This window comes from Erythrolamprus reginae, chromosome 1 (genome assembly GCF_031021105.1).
Source record: "Erythrolamprus reginae isolate rEryReg1 chromosome 1, rEryReg1.hap1, whole genome shotgun sequence".
Lineage (NCBI taxonomy): Eukaryota > Metazoa > Chordata > Lepidosauria > Squamata > Dipsadidae > Erythrolamprus > Erythrolamprus reginae.
In genome coordinates, this window is record NC_091950.1 from 396,113,211 (window position 1) to 396,129,056 (window position 15,846).

Consider the following 15,846-nt stretch of genomic DNA (forward strand, 5'->3'; position numbering starts at 1 on the left):
AATACACACCAGAAGGTTTACTCTTAGGAATTTGGAAAAGATCTTATACCAAACAAACGCTCTTCCTCATAACACATATAAGCACTGCAGTCAGAATCTCATTGGCACAAACATGGAAAAATGAACAAACTCCATCAGAGAGCTTAATTATTGATAAAATATATAAATGTATTGAGATGGATGAAATGACAAATTCAATTAAGGGGATTGAAAGTAAAAAATCTAAACAAATTTGGGGAAAATGGCACGAATGGATTCGAAACAAAGGCTGAAAATGTAACAATACAAAGTATCAGTATACAAAAGAAGGATAATAATTACCTTAGGAAGTATGACTTTTATTACTCTTTTACTTCTCAATGTATCTCTTTCTATATTAATTAGTAAAATTTACTTATGATAATTATATGTAAATATACAAAATATAAAGAAATATATCAGAAAGGTAATAGAAATGGATTAAGATCTGTTAAACTAGAACAAAACATGGTTTTACTCCTTATTTTTTTACTTTTTTTTACTTTTTTCTTTTCTTCTTTTTTATTTCTGGAAAACAATAAAGATTCTTTATACAAAAAAAAAAAAGTTACACATATTTTTTCTACACTCCCTATTTTTCCACAGTCACTCATGCCCTCATCACCTCGAGGTTCGACTACTGTAATGCTCTCTACATGGGGCTACCTTTGAAGTGTTCGGAAACTTCAGATCGTGCAGAATGCAGCTGCGAGAGCAGTCATGGGTTTACCCAGGTACGCCCATGTTTCACCATCACTCCGCAGTCTGCATTGGTTGCCGATCAGTTTCCGGTCACAATTCAAAGTGTTGGTTATGACCTTTAAAGCCCTTCATGGCATCGGACCAGAATATCTCCGAGACCGCCTTCTGCCGCACGAATCCCAGCGACCGATTAGGTCCCACAGAGTGGGCCTCCTCCGTCAACTAAACAATGTCGGTTGGCGGGCCCCAGGGGGAGAGCCTTCTCTGTGGCGGCACTGAAGATCAGAACTGCCCCTACTCTTCCTGCCTTCCGTAAACTCCTCAAAACCCACCTTTGCCGTCAGGCATGGGGGAACTAAACATCTCCCCCTGGGACATTTAATTTATACATGGTATGCCTGTGTGTGTGTCTGTTAGTATATGGGGTTTTTTAAATCTTTAAATATTTTAATTAATTGAATTATTTATGATTTGTTTTACACTTGTTGTGAGCCGCCCCGAGTCTTCGGAGAGGGGCGGCATACAAATCCAAATAATAAATAAATAAATAAATAAATAATCTCTGCCCCGTTCTATGGCCTTCTTCCCTATGGCCTTCCTCCTTGTCCTGGTCACGAAGCTTTGGAGCTCTGCCGAACCGTCTTCTAATGGCCTCACCCTTTGTGTCCAGCGACTAACCTTCAATCCTTCTGATAACCCAAAACCTACTCCCAACACAAATCCAATCTCAAATGCAAATTATTAAATGCCAGAAGTATAGTTAATAAGATGTCAGTCTGCCAAATGCAGAGCTTGCCTTGGCGATTCTGCAGTTGACCTCAATGTCAGTTGTCACTGCATTGGAGAGGGTGCTGCCAAGGTATGTGAATTGGTCCACTCCTTGCTGGAAAGTATCTCTTTTCTGTTTGAATTGGATAAAAAAAGAGAGCCCCTTGTCCAGAATCTATCCAGCCTAGCCCTGGCTGCTACTAGAAGTTGCAGTGGATTTCAGGATCTCGTGACAAGTGATCTCTCCATCCCATTGGCTCAAGGTTCATTTTGACTAGAGATGGCGGGAATGTGTTTGGCCACTGGGTGGTTGGAGCTGGGCTTGCTTTATTTGTCAGATTATCAAGATGTTTTGGATAGATGTTCTCAAGACACATATAAAAGCAAATACAACTCAGCTGGCCGCAAGGGAGGGAATAAATCCAAAATCTATATTAAGACAATATATTTCTCAGTCCAACTTACGTTTACAAAATTATGTGGAGACATTCAACTTGTAAAAAATATGAATAGAATATAATTTTTTTATTGGCCAAGTGTGATTGGACATAAAATAAAATATACATTTGTCAAGAATCATGTGGTACGACACTTAATGACTGTCATAGGGGTCAAATAAGCAATAAAGAAGCAATATTAATAAAAATCTTAGGATATAAGCAACAAGTTACAGTCATACAGTCAACATGGGAGGAAATGGGTGAAAGGAATGATGAGAAAAACTAGTAGAATAGAAGTGCAGATTTAGTAGAAAGTCTGACAGTGTTGAGGGAATTATTTGTTTAGTAGAGTGATGGCGTTTGGAAAAAAACTGTTCTTGTGTCTAGTTGTCTTGGTGTGCAGTGCTCTGTAGCAACGTTTTGAGGGTAGGAGTTGAAACAATTTGTGTCCAGGATGTGAGGGGTCAGTGAGGTTTATGACATCTATTTCCTTTTTTTCCCCAATATTTTTTTATTAATTTTCTTAAAATAACACACAGACTTACAAACATTCAACATAAAATGTGGGGATGTATCTTCCCCGCTTCTCTCAAAAGTATAAATGCAGATACAGAAAAAGGAATACATAGTTAAATGCATAGTTCAATACTACTCATACAAAATATCTAATAAGGAAAAAGTGATATTATAAAAAAGAAAGATAGTTATAACTAATATAAAACCAAACAATCTTATCAATTCTATGTATATAAACTAATTCTAATATTATTCTTAATAAAAGAAAGATTTAAACCAAAACATCTATACTTATTATTAATCTTCTGTTGTTGTTTTTTTCTTATCTACCCATACATAAACATTGTTCCATGTTTCATAAAATTTCGTTTCTTCTTGATCATTTAAGCGTCTTGTCATCATATCCATCTCCGCGCAATCTAATATTTTTGTGATAACTTCCTCTTCTTTGGGGATATTTTCCCCTTTCCAATTTTGCGCGTAAATAATCCTTGCCGCTGTAAAAATATGTATAATTAAGTACAAAATTTCTTTTTTGTAATTTTGGTTAGTAATTCCTAGTAAACAGAACTCCGGGGTAATTTCTATGTTTTGCTTTGTAATCTCTTTTGTCATTTTCTCTATCATTCTCCAGTACATTTTAGCTTTATTACATGTTCACCATTGGTGGTAGTAGGATCCTATTTCTTTCTTACATTTCCAACACAAAGGTGATGTCTTGGGAAACATTTTTGCTATTCTACTTGGTGGGAGATGCCATCTATAGAACATTTTAATTTGATTCTCTTTTAAAGAAACTGATTTTGTCATCTTCCAATTGTGCATCCAAACTTTCTCCCATGTGTCTAAATCTATTTCTTTGCCTATATTTCTACACCACAGTATCATACTATCTTTTAATGTTAAATCAATATTCTTGTGAGCAATCAAGTATTTGTATATTTTCCCAATTACCCTGTTTTGATTTTTAGTAATTAAATCACTTAATAGATTTTTATTTTTATTAAATATATAAAGTATACTGTCTTTCTGGTATCTAGATCTAATCTGTGCATAGTGCCACCAATCGATTTGTATCCCTTCGTCTTGTAGTTTTTAATTTCATTTGATCATCTAACAAATCTTTATATCTTATTATTCTTGTATCCTTAATAGAATTTGGATGTATTATTGCTTCTAATGGGGCAACCCAGTCCGGAATTGTTAAGAAGTGGTTTTTCTTTATGTCTTTCCATACATCAAATAAGTATTTTCTTAGTGTATGTCTTTTAAGATAAGAATGATTTTTGTCTTTATCATACCATACAAAGGCATGCCAGCCAAGCATAAGATCATGTCCTTCTAATTTTAATGTTCTCATATCCTCTAGGGTTATCCAATTTTTAATCCATGTTAAGGCGGCTGCCTGGTAATATAATTTCCAATTTGGGAGGGCAAAACCTCCCCTCTCTTTTATATCTTCTAACATGTTTATCTTGATTCTTGCCTTTTTGCCTTGCCATAGAAATTTTCTAACCACATTTGTTAAATTTTTTAAAAAATTTGCCCCTGGATTTATTGGGATCACTTGAAATAAAAATAAAACCTTGGGTAAGATATTCATCTTAATTGTGGCAATTCTTCCCAGAAAAGATATTTTTAAGTTATTCCATATTTCTAAATCCTTTTTAATTTCATTAATTAATTTTATATAATTATCATTTTTTAATGTTATTGTTTTGGCTGTTAGCCATATTCCCAAGTACTTTACTTTTTTAACTATTTGTATTCCAGTAATACATTCTAAATTGCTTTATTGTGATTTATTCATGTTTTTTGTTATAAATTGTGTTTTATTTTTATTTATTTTCAAACCTGCTACCTTACCATATTGTTCTATTGTCTGGACTTTATATATCTCTTTTCCAACTGTTAACCCTTTTATCTTTGAATCTGCTCTTATTTTTATTAATAGTGTTTCTAAAGTCATAATGAACAGGAGGGGTGAAATAGGACATCCTTGTCGAACTCCTTTATTTATTTTAAACGCTTCCAATTGCTCATTATTTAATATGATTTTTGTTGTTTGTTCTGAATAGATAGCGTCTATTAAATTAACAAATTTAGGGCCAAATCTCATTTTATTTAGTTGCATTTTTATAAATGTCCAATTAACATTATCAAAAGCTTTTTGAGCATCTAAGAACATTAATGATAATGTTTTATCTGGATGTTGCTCATAATATTCTAATACATTAATAATTGTTCTAAGGTTATTTTTAATTTGTCTGCCTGGCAGGAAACCATTTTGGTCTGAGTGGATTTTACTATTTATTACCGTTTTCAACCTATCTGCATATATTGCAATAAATATTTTATAGTCTACATTTAATAATGATATTGGTCTATAGTTTTTAATTTTTTCCATTGCTGTATCCGATTTGTGAATTAAAGTTATCAAAGATTCAGACCATGATTTAGGAATTTTACCATCTAACCTGCATTCATTAAAGATTTGCAACATATTATTTCTTAATGTTTCATTTTCTATTTTATACCACTCTGCTGGGATAGCGTCTGGTCCTGTGGCTTTGTTATTTTTTTGCTTCTTAATAGTTGTAAGGAGTTCTTTCATTGTTATAGGACTCTCCATCCTCTCCTGTTGTTCTTCTGTTAATTGTGGTAACTCTGAACTTTCTAAATATTTAAATACTTCATCTTCCTCAATATTATCATCTTTATACAATTCTTTAAAAAAACTTTGTACTATGTTTGCTTTTCCTTCTGTGTCATATTTTATTAGATTGCCTCTGTTTTCTCAGTTTATATGCTAACCATCTACCTGGTTTATTGGCATGTTCAAAATATTGTTGCTTAGCTCTTTTTATTTTTTCCAGTATTTGATTTTGTTCTTCCAGTCTAATTTTATGTTTAATTAAATTTATTTTTCCCCCAAATCCTTATTTTTCATATTTTGTTGTGATATAAATTCTAATTGTTTTAATTCATTCATTAATTGTTCATATTTTATTTTATTTTCTTTGTTGTATTTTACTGTGTAGGATATTGTTAATCCTCTTATGTATGCTTTAGTTGCATCCCATAAATTTTGGGGAGTAGTATCTGTATTTTTATTAATTTCAAAAAATATTTTTAATTCCTTCTCAATCCATTCTTTATATTCTTTCTCTTTCAAAATATTTCTATTCATTTGCCAGTTATAATGCTTTTTACTATTTCTCATATAGACTATAACTGGGTTATGATCCGCCCAAGTATTAACATCTATTTCCACCTCTTGTATATACTCTGCTGTTGTTTTGGGAGCCCACACCATATCTATTCTAGTCCAAATTTTGTGGGGGTTTGAGTAGAAAGTATATTGCCTTCTTTGGGGATGTCTTTCCCTCCAAATATCATTCAATAGTAATTCTGCTTTCATTTTTTGAAAAGTGGAGGGTAATAAATTCTTTTTTTCCTTTTTACTATTTTTCTTCTCCCCCGAGTGGTCTAATTGCCTATTTGTTATGGCATTAAAATCTCCAATAATTAACATATTTTCCAAATTTAACTCTATAATTTTTTGATGTAATTTTTTATAAAATGCAATTTGATCATCATTTGGGGCATATATAGAAACAATAGCAAGAGGTCTAGGTTAAATATTAACCTGGACAATCAAAATTCTACCTTTGTTGTCACTAAATAATTGTTTGGAATTTATAGAACTCTCAACATACATTGCTACTCCTCTTTTCCTTTGATCTGCTAATGCAGCATACATATTTCCAATTTTAGTATTTAGCAATAAATTCCGATTACTTTTTTTTATATGTACTTCTTGAAGTATAACAATTTGAGCCTTTTGGTTCTTAATTTTAGAAAATATTTGTTTTCTTTTTTTTTGGTTCGTTTAGTCCATTAACATTTACTGAGAAAATTTTTAAGTCTCTCGATGTGGTCATTTATTGTACTTCTTGGTTTCCTGCTGGGGTTGCTTTCTTCTGGCCCCATGGTCCTGCTCCTCCACTTGTGCAGATGCCCCCATGGCTTCCGCCTGCATTGCTTCCAGTTCTCTTGTTAGCTGTTCCATTTCGCTTATTCCACTATTTTCATAAAAGTCTCTTGCTTGATCCAAATTCTCCAACTTGTATCTTGTTGATTTCCATGTCAGTGACAGTCCTTGTGGAATAAGCCAGCGAAAAGTTATATTCTCTTTGATCAAGAGTTTGGTCAAAAAATGGTAATCTCTTCTGTTCTCTCGGACACGTCTTGGAATTTGTTTTAATATTTTTATTTCTTTACCTTTGTGTTGTAATTGACCAGTTCTTGACCAATGCAATATGTCATCTCTCAAAGTTTTTCTTACAAATTTGATGTGAATCTCTCGTGGAAGGTTGAAATGACGTATGTAGCTATTCGAAGTTCTGAAAACTTCATCGATTTCTTTTATTATTTCAAGTGGGTCTATCTTGAGGATTTTCCCAATAATGTCAGCCATAATGGCCTTTAAATCTTCATCCTTTTCTTCTATTATATTTTGAAATCGTAGCCCATATGACGCACGTTGCATTTCCAGATGTGTAATTGATTCATCATGTCTTCTGTAGCGTGAATCCGCTCTGTCCTCAAGGTGATCAATTCTTTTCTCCATTTTCTCCGCCTTTTCTTCAGCTGCTTTCATTCGGTCTTCACTGTCTTTCAAGGTTTGTTTGATCTCCTTCATCTGGTCTTTCATCTCTCCTGTGTCTACTTTCATTTCAGCCATCTCTGCTTTTATTTCATCTCTCTGCTGAGTTGCATCGCGTTGAGATTGAAACATAAATTCATTTAATGCAGTTAGTGTCTCTTGAATTGAGGCAAGTGAAGGTTGTTGTGGTTTCTCTTTCTCCTTCTCCTTGGTAAACATAGTTGCTGATAAGACCGGCTGTGCAGGGGAGGGATGAGGCGAGCCTTGAGGGGACGATGCAACAGATGTTTGCTTCTTAATTGTTTTAGTATAAGTAGAAGTACTTGACATTTTGAAATTTAAAATTAGTATTATTTTATGTTAGCAGTGTGTAGAAAATCGCTATAAATTCCAAACCTACGCAATTAATTACCCTAAGCAAACCACAGTAAAAATTCAAATACACACTGAAATTTGAAATATAGTTCAAGTACAAATGCAATTAAAATTCAATATTCAAAATATGACTCGTAAACTCTTATTTATTTATTTATTTATTTATTTATTTATTTATTCAATTTTTATGCCGCCCTTCTCCTTAGACTCAGGGCGGCATACAACATGTTAGCAATAGCACTTATTTAACAGAGCCAGCCTATCGCCCCCACAATCCAGGTCCTCATTTTACCCACCTTGGAAGGATGGAAGGCCGAGTCAACCTTGAGCCGGTGATGAGATTTGAACCGCTGACCTGCAGATCTATAGTCAGCTTTAGTGGCCTGCAATACTGCACTCTACCTCCTGCGCCACCTTGGCTCTATACAACTGTGTTGTATAGTTGGGCTAATAAAGAGGGACTGGCTCAAGGACACCCAGTGGGCCCCACTTCAAGGCTCTACTCACAGCCATTTATGTTTTTGTCACTTAAAATAAACTCTACATGGGGCTCACTTGAAGAGTACTTTGATTCTGCACCCCATAGCTTGGTAGCCGCCGCTTCCAACATGCCAATGCCCCAATTTTATATCCACAAATGTGTTGACCCAACATGTTTCATTCCTGAATTAATCCATTTTCTGGGATCACAAAAATACAATGCATGTAAACTAATCCAATAGGCACTGCATGCTAAATCCCACAAAAAATACAGTGATACCTCATCTTACGAACCCCTCGTCATACAAACTTTTCGAGATACGAACCCTGGGTTTAAGATTTTTTTTGCCTCTTTTTCTGAACTATTTTCACCTTATGAACCCACTGCCGCCGCTGGGATACCCCGCCTCCAGACATCCGTTGCCAGGCGAAGGCTCCCCTCATTGGGCAACCCCACCTCCGGATTTCCAGAGAAACGTCCGTTTTTGCGCTGCTGGGATTCCCCTGAGCCTCCCCTCCCTGGGAAACCCCAGCTCTGGACTTCCATGTTTTTGCGATGCTGCAGGGGAATCCCAGCAGGGGTATCTCAGCATCGCAAAAGCGGGTGCTTTGCTGGCAACAGAAGTCCGGAGGTGGGGTTTCCCAGCGAGGGAAGCCTCAGAGAAATTGCAGCATCATAAAAACACCGAAGTCCGGAGGTGGGGTTTTCCATGAAGGGGAGCCTCAGGAGAATCCCAGCAGCGCAAAAACAGGCACTTCGGCTGGCAAAAGGGGCGAATTTTGGGCTTGCACACATTAATCGCTTTTCCATTGATTCCTATGGGAAACATTGTTTCATCTTACGAACTTTTCACCTTACAAACCTCGTCCCGGAACCAATTAAGTTCATAAGATAAGGTATCACTGTATCTACAACATTTCTGTTTTTTCCCCCTTTCACAATGGGGTGTTGAGTGTATCTTAATGAGAAATAAAATGAACTTTTTTGCTTTTCCCAAATAGCTGAAATGAAACAATTTAAATCGGTCTGAATACTTTCCATATCCACTGTACATACATACATACATACCATTAGATGGCAAAATGCCACTTGGCCAATCTTGAGGGCTGATAGAATGGTGGCTTTCCATCTGAGCAAAGGATTGTTAATATGCTTAACTGTATCTAGTAAAGATCTAAGAGATACTGAATTTGATGACCTGTGTTAATCTGTTTTATTGTGTCTTAGGGATATGTGAATCCAGCCTGACAAGTCTTCGGAGAGGGGCAGCATACAAATCTGGATTTCATATTTCATCACCAGTCGGGCGCTTCCCAAGCACCTAGGACTGCGTGATGTAGCGGCGAATTATGTTTGCTGATCCCAGTAAAGCGGCCTTTTGCAATTGACAGATGGACATTTTGTCAATTCCGATGGTTTTCAAATGTCCGCTGAGATCCTTTGGCATTGCGCCCAGTGTGCCAAGTATCACTGGGACCACTTTCACTGGCTTATGCCAGAGTCGTTGCAGCTCGATTTTTAGATCTTCGTATTTCACTAATTTCTCTAGCTGCTTCTCCTCAATTCTGCTGTCCCCTGGGATTGCAATGTCAATGAGCCATATTCCCCCCCCCCTACAATCAGGATGTCTGGCGTGTTATGCTTCAGAATGCGGTCAGTCTGAAGTCGGAAGTCCCACAGTAGTTTTGCTTGCTCATTTTCGACCACTTTTTTCGGGCTTATGATCCCACCAGTTCTTTGCCACTGGGAAATGGTAGTTTCGGCACAAGTTCCAGTGGATCATCTGTGCCACAGCATCATGTCTATGCTTGTAGTCAGTCTGTGCGATCTTTTTGCAGCAGCTGAGAATGTGATCGATTGTTTCATCTGTTTCTTTACAGAGGGATCACTTTGGATCGTCTGTTGATTTTTCAATTCTGGCTTTGACAGCATTTGTTCTAATGGCCTGTTCTTGTGCCTCCAGTATTAGTCCTTCTGTCTCATTTTTGAGTGTTCCACTTGTAAACCATGACCAGGTCTTTTCTTTATCCACTTTGCCTTCAATCTTCTTTTATTTTTTATTTATTTATTTATTTATTTATTTATTTATTTGTTTGTTTGTTTGTTTATTTATTTGTTTGTTTGTTCATCATCATCATCTGTGGTTCAACTTGCTGTGAAAATCAGACTATAATGTTAAGGATTAATAGGCTATGTGTTGGGGTACCTTTTTAAACATGCCCGTTAAGAGGAGACAGACAAACCTGATCTGAACCCAGGCTGAAGATTTAATGTGATGTGAGAACTCAGCTTTGACATCCTTGCAATGTCTCTTGTCAGAAAAGCCTGAAAAGAGGGAAGGAGCAAGACAGATCCCTGAAATTAAGATACTTTCATCTACATGGGCTGTAGCCATAGGGATCCTGGATGTAAGAACCGGAAGCCATCGAGTGGGTGGAGCCTTTGCAGTTGGGGAAAGCAGCATCGGACATCAGGGATTCTGCCAAATAACACTGCCTGGATTCCCCCCCCCCCAATGTGTCACCCCCTCCCCCATCTCTACCACTGAAAGACAAGTTTACGGAGAACAGTTGGCGGGCAACTGATCAAGGCAACCGCCTAGAGCTGGGAGAAGTTTTCCTTTTTAGTAAGAATATTTGCATTAAAGAGGAGAGACTGGCTAGTGGCAGGCTGGTGATTAAATATTCTGTTTATTATCATTTTTTTCCCCCTGAGCAGATCTGCACATCCCTGTTCCTTGTCTACACGTGCTGCATACATAATTATTCTGGGCACTTAACAGAGAACATTTCATCTTCAAAGCTGCTTCTAAAGATTCCCTAATGCATTAAACATGCCCACCACTTCCCTCTCATTTCAAGAGGGAAGGTAGCTCTGCTTCAGATTTTGAGCTACAGGTCTCAGATCAACCTTTGCATGCAGAGAATTGATGAGGGTTTTTTCCCCCCTGTCTCATTTTTTTTTTTAAAGGTCTGGATGAAAAAAAGAAGGGACCCCTTTGACTGCATCTTGAGCTTCAAACGTTCCCAGGAGAATCCTGCAGTCATTGGAAGAATATGTTAATGTTAATACGCAGAAGCAAAGACTTGGGATAGAAAGCACCGCGTGGAAGGAAACATTTCCATCCATATACACTGCTCAAAAAAATAAAGGGAATACCTAAACAACACAATATAACTCCAATAAATCAAACTTCTGTGAAATCAAACTGTCCACTTAGGAAGCAACACTGAGTGACCATCAATTTCACACGCTGTTGTGCACATTCAACTTTGTACAAGACAAAGTATTCAATGGGAATATTTCATTCATTTAGATCTAGGACGTGTTATTTGGAGTGTTCCCTTTATTTATTTATTTTGAGCAGTATATATTAAAAAAGGCTCATGCAAGTGTCATTTATAACACAAAATACTTACCAAAATGAAAAGCAGCTATAATAGTAGAGCTTAGCCAGTTTTGGCCTTGGGGGGTTATTTGTTTATTTTTTTGTGGCTTAATATATTCTGTAAAGTCAAGCCGCTTGAGTAATTAAATTTATTAATTTATGTTGGATCATCACACAAGACATGGCAATGAGTTAATTCAGGAACAGCTTAAGCATTGGCGCTCAGGTTAAGATCAAGTAAGAATTATTTTCATCTATGGGCATGTCCTGGGAAGGGAAAAGTGGGGGGGGGGAGAACAAGTGATGTCCCACGTTAAATCATTGTACCAGCGATGTAGATGAATAGAATAGAATAGAACAGAACAGAACAGAACAGAATTCTTTATTGGCCAAGTGTGATTGGACACACAAGGAATTTGTCTTTGGTGCAAATGCTCTCAGTAATACATAAAAGAAAAGATACATTTGTCAAGAATCATGAGTTACAACATTTAATGATTGTCATTGGGTTCAAATAAACAATGAGGAAACAATCAATATTTATATAAATCATAAGGATACAAGCAAAAAGTTATAGTCATACAGACTCATAAGTGGGAGGAGATGGGTGATAGGAATGACGAGGAAAAAACCCTGTAGTAATAGTAGTGCAGACTTAGTAAATAGTTTGACAGTGAGGGAATTATTTGTTTAGCAGATTGAAGGCGTTCAGGGGGGGGGGGCTGTTCTCGTGTCTAGGTGAGCAGTGCTCTATAGCGACGTTTTGAGGGAAGGAGTTGAAACAGTTCATGTCCAGGATGCGAGGGGTCAGTAACGGACAGGGCGACAAAAACGAAGGCAGGGGAGGGTTCTACCCGAAGCCGGACTGGAAAACATCACTTGGCAACTTTATAGCGCCCAAAGCCAACGCGGCGAACAGCTTGAGCTTGACCCGCTAAGGAAGCTCAGGACAGGTCGGCCTTTTGCGCCGAGAAAACCCAGGCGCTTGCATCGCCTCACGAGGCGCCTCAGTCCAGGTTCGGTCTCCCGCAGGTGAATGTCCTCGCCGAGCGCAACCCGTGAAGGAAGCTCGCCAGAAGCCCTGCCACCCACTCCTCCCCCCACTCCGGCTCCCGAAAGAATTAAACGCGTCTCTTCGCCCCCTCGGGAAGAGTTCCTCAAGCGGTTCGCCTCAGAGTCCCCCAAACGCCGCCTCAAACTGGGTAGACGGAGCAGCGCGAGGCGCTCAACGCTCCCCGTTACTCTCCGGGGCCGCCCGGGCGGCAGTCGGGCGATTTAACAACTCCGCGTTGCGACGGGGGGGAGCGGGGGAAGCCGTCGGAGTCGTCAGCGGAGCGCACTGAAGCGCCGTGCCTCAGCTTGGCGGAGGCGCGCTCCTCGCAACACCCCTCGCCCAACCGGCCGGCTCCGCACCCCTTCCCCTCGCTCTTCCCCGCCCTGTGCGGGGTGTGTCCCGCCGGCGCCGGGCCCGCCTCTCGGGGGGGGGGGAGTTTAGGCGGGCTGCAACAGTGGCGCCCCTGAGCAAAGCGGCAGAGAGGCGCGTGGGGAGCTGCCGCCGCCGCCGCCGCTGCTGCTGCTGCTGCCACTGGGCTACCGCGCTCGCGCGCCATGCGGCGCAGGAGTCGCAGCTAGCGGCGGCGATCCCGGAGCGAGGAGCGCAGCGTTGAAGCATGGCCGTGCCTGCCCTCCGCGCTGGGTTGCTGCTGCTGCTGCTGCGGGCCATCGGGGCGCTGCTCTGCCAGCTGGTGGTGGCCGGGTCGACGCTGGAACTGCTGGGCGGTGGCGTTGGCGTCGACGAGGCGGAGCGCGGCCGGGGGGGCGGCCGTTGCCAGCCCATCGAGATCCCCATGTGCCAGGGCATCGGCTACAACCTGACCCGCATGCCCAACCTCCTGGGCCACGAGCACCAGCGCGAGGCCGCCCTCAAGCTGGAAGAGTTTGCCCCGCTGGTGGCCTACGGCTGCCACGGCCACCTGCGCTTCTTCCTCTGCTCCCTCTACGCGCCCATGTGCACCGACCAGGTCTCCAGCAGCATCCCGGCCTGCCGGCCCATGTGCGAGCAGGCACGTCAACGCTGCGCCCCCATCATGGAGCACTTCCACTTTGGTTGGCCTGACGCCCTGGACTGCTCCCGCTTGCCCACCAAGAATGATCCGCACGCCCTCTGCATGGAGGCCCCCGAAAACGCCACCATGGCTGAGCCTCACCGGGGTCAAGGCATGCTCCCCGTGGCGCCGCGCCCTGCCCGGCCTTCTGGGGATGGCCCCAGCGAGAGCCGACCGGGTGCTGCTGCTTCGTGTGAAAACTCCGACAAGTTCCAGTATGTCGCCAAGAGCCTTTCGTGTGCGCCCCGCTGCTCGCCTGGCGTGGACGTCTTCTGGTCGCGCCGAGACAAGGACTTTGCTTTCATCTGGATGGCCGTCTGGGCCACGCTCTGCTTCGTCTCGACGGCCTTCACCGTCCTTACCTTCCTGCTGGAGCCCCACCGCTTCCAGTACCCTGAGCGGCCCATCATCTTCCTCTCCATGTGCTACAACGTCTATTCGGTGGCCTTCATCATCCGATCGGTGGCTGGCACGGAGAACATTGCCTGCGACTGGGAGAACGGGGAGCTGTACGTCATCCAGGAGGGGCTGGAAAGTACCGGCTGCACCATTGTGTTCCTCATCCTCTACTACTTCGGCATGGCCAGCTCCCTTTGGTGGGTCATCTTGACTCTGACCTGGTTCCTGGCTGCTGGCAAGAAGTGGGGCCACGAAGCCATCGAGGCCCACAGCAGCTACTTCCACCTGGCGGCCTGGGGGATCCCCGCTATGAAGACCATTGTTATCCTCACCATGCGGAAGGTGGCGGGGGACGAGCTCACTGGGCTCTGCTACGTGGGCAGCATGGACGTCAACGCCCTGACGGGCTTCATCCTCATCCCACTCTCCTGCTACTTGGTCATCGGCACCTCCTTCATCCTGACGGGCTTTGTGGCTCTCTTCCACATCCGCAAAATCATGAAGACGGGCGGCACCAACACGGAGAAGCTGGAGAAGCTCATGGTGAAGATCGGGGTTTTTTCCATCCTCTATACTGTCCCGGCCACATGCGTCATCGTCTGTTATTTCTACGAACGTCTGAATGTGGATTACTGGAACCTGCAGGCCTTGGAGCACAGCTGCTTGCCTTTTCCGGGCCACCGAAGCGTGGACTGCTCCTTGGAGGCCTCGGTGCCCACCATGGCCATCTTCATGCTGAAGATTTTCATGTCCTTGGCGGTGGGCATCACCAGCGGCGTTTGGGTGTGGAGCTCCAAGACTCTGCAGACTTGGCAGAGCCTCTGCAACAGGAAACTGGGGATGAGTACTAGGGGGAAACCGTGTAGCGGGGTGACCTGCACCGGAGCGCACTGCCATTACAAGGCTCCCGCTGTTATGCTGCACATGACCAAGACAGACCCTTACCTGGACAACCCAACGCACGTCTGAAGTCGGACCAGCCCTAGTTGGGCACCTCTGGAGGGGCAGGAGCATCAGGGAACCCCACAGCGCCGTGGATCTGCCTAACGCCTAGCAGGTCTCAGCGGACGGCGGCGTGGAGCTAACGTGTGGGTTGGGTGGGGGCTGGAAGAGGAAGGAAGATTGCAAGTGTGGCTGGAGAGAGGCACATTTTTCAGGGCATCTTTACCATACTTGCTTGGGACCCCCCCAAAGAATGCCCAGAAAATATTTATTCGCTTCTCTCCGTGTCTCTTTCGCAAGTCATTTTTTAAAAACTCCTAATGTTACGGTTTAGGTGTCTCTGTTTGCCAAAGTCCAGCAATTACTTTTTAACGTTTTATTTTGGGAGAGGATTTGTCCAAAGTTATTTAATTTTCTGTAATTTATTTTAGGGTTGTTATTTCCCCCCTCCCCCCCCAAAAAAGTAAATTCGTTAGCTGAAAGTAATAGAAGAGAAAAGAGACCCAATAAACTCTGGCTGTGTTATTTCAATTGAGGTCGGTGCTTCTTTGCAGAAATTCAAGAGGCTTTGGGAACAGCTGTTGAAAAAGAAGGGGAGCCGGGGAAGGGGAGAGTACTCAGGCACAGCCGTTCTCCTCTGAAAGTCTGTGCAGGAGGGAGGGGGAGGGAAGGAAGAAAGAAAGGGGTGAGACCCCCCCTTCCCCAATATCCTGCAGGATGAGTTGGGGCTACAAAAGCCTGTTTACTAGAGCCCAAACGCAACTGGTCCTTTGGCCTTCTGAAACCCTCAGGCCAGGGGAGGGGGAAAGTGACTTCAAGCGGACGAAGCAAGGAGGCAGGAGGGCTCTCGACATATTTTTAGTCCAGCTGGAGAGTGACAAAGCAGAGCGGGCCGTGCCAAGGCTATACAAGGCATCGCGCAACCGGCCCCCTCTTCACACACCCCACTCGCTGCCAATATGCTGACCTTCAGCTTATTCTATGGTTGAAATCCAGGCAGGCAGCTGCTTGGCGCTTGTGTGAGCCTCTTCTGTGGTGACCTG

At 42.1% G+C, this 15,846-nt stretch overlaps 1 protein-coding gene across 1 annotated transcript; it reads left to right on the forward strand.

The window, feature by feature from the left end:
* Positions 1 to 12,879: 12,879 nt before the first annotated feature.
* FZD9 (frizzled class receptor 9) lies at positions 12,880 to 15,334 on the forward strand. Its single transcript, XM_070742124.1, has one exon. It carries the CDS (start codon positions 13,028 to 13,030, stop codon positions 14,828 to 14,830), a length of 1,803 nt encoding a protein of 600 aa, XP_070598225.1. The 5' UTR covers positions 12,880 to 13,027; the 3' UTR covers positions 14,831 to 15,334.
* Positions 15,335 to 15,846: the final 512 nt, after the last annotated feature.

What these genes read in the sequence shown, in the direction of transcription:
- FZD9 (XM_070742124.1), top strand. Translation starts at nt 13,028, where the DNA reads ATGGCCGTGCCTGCCCTCCGCGCTGGGTTGCTGCTGCTGCTGCTGCGG.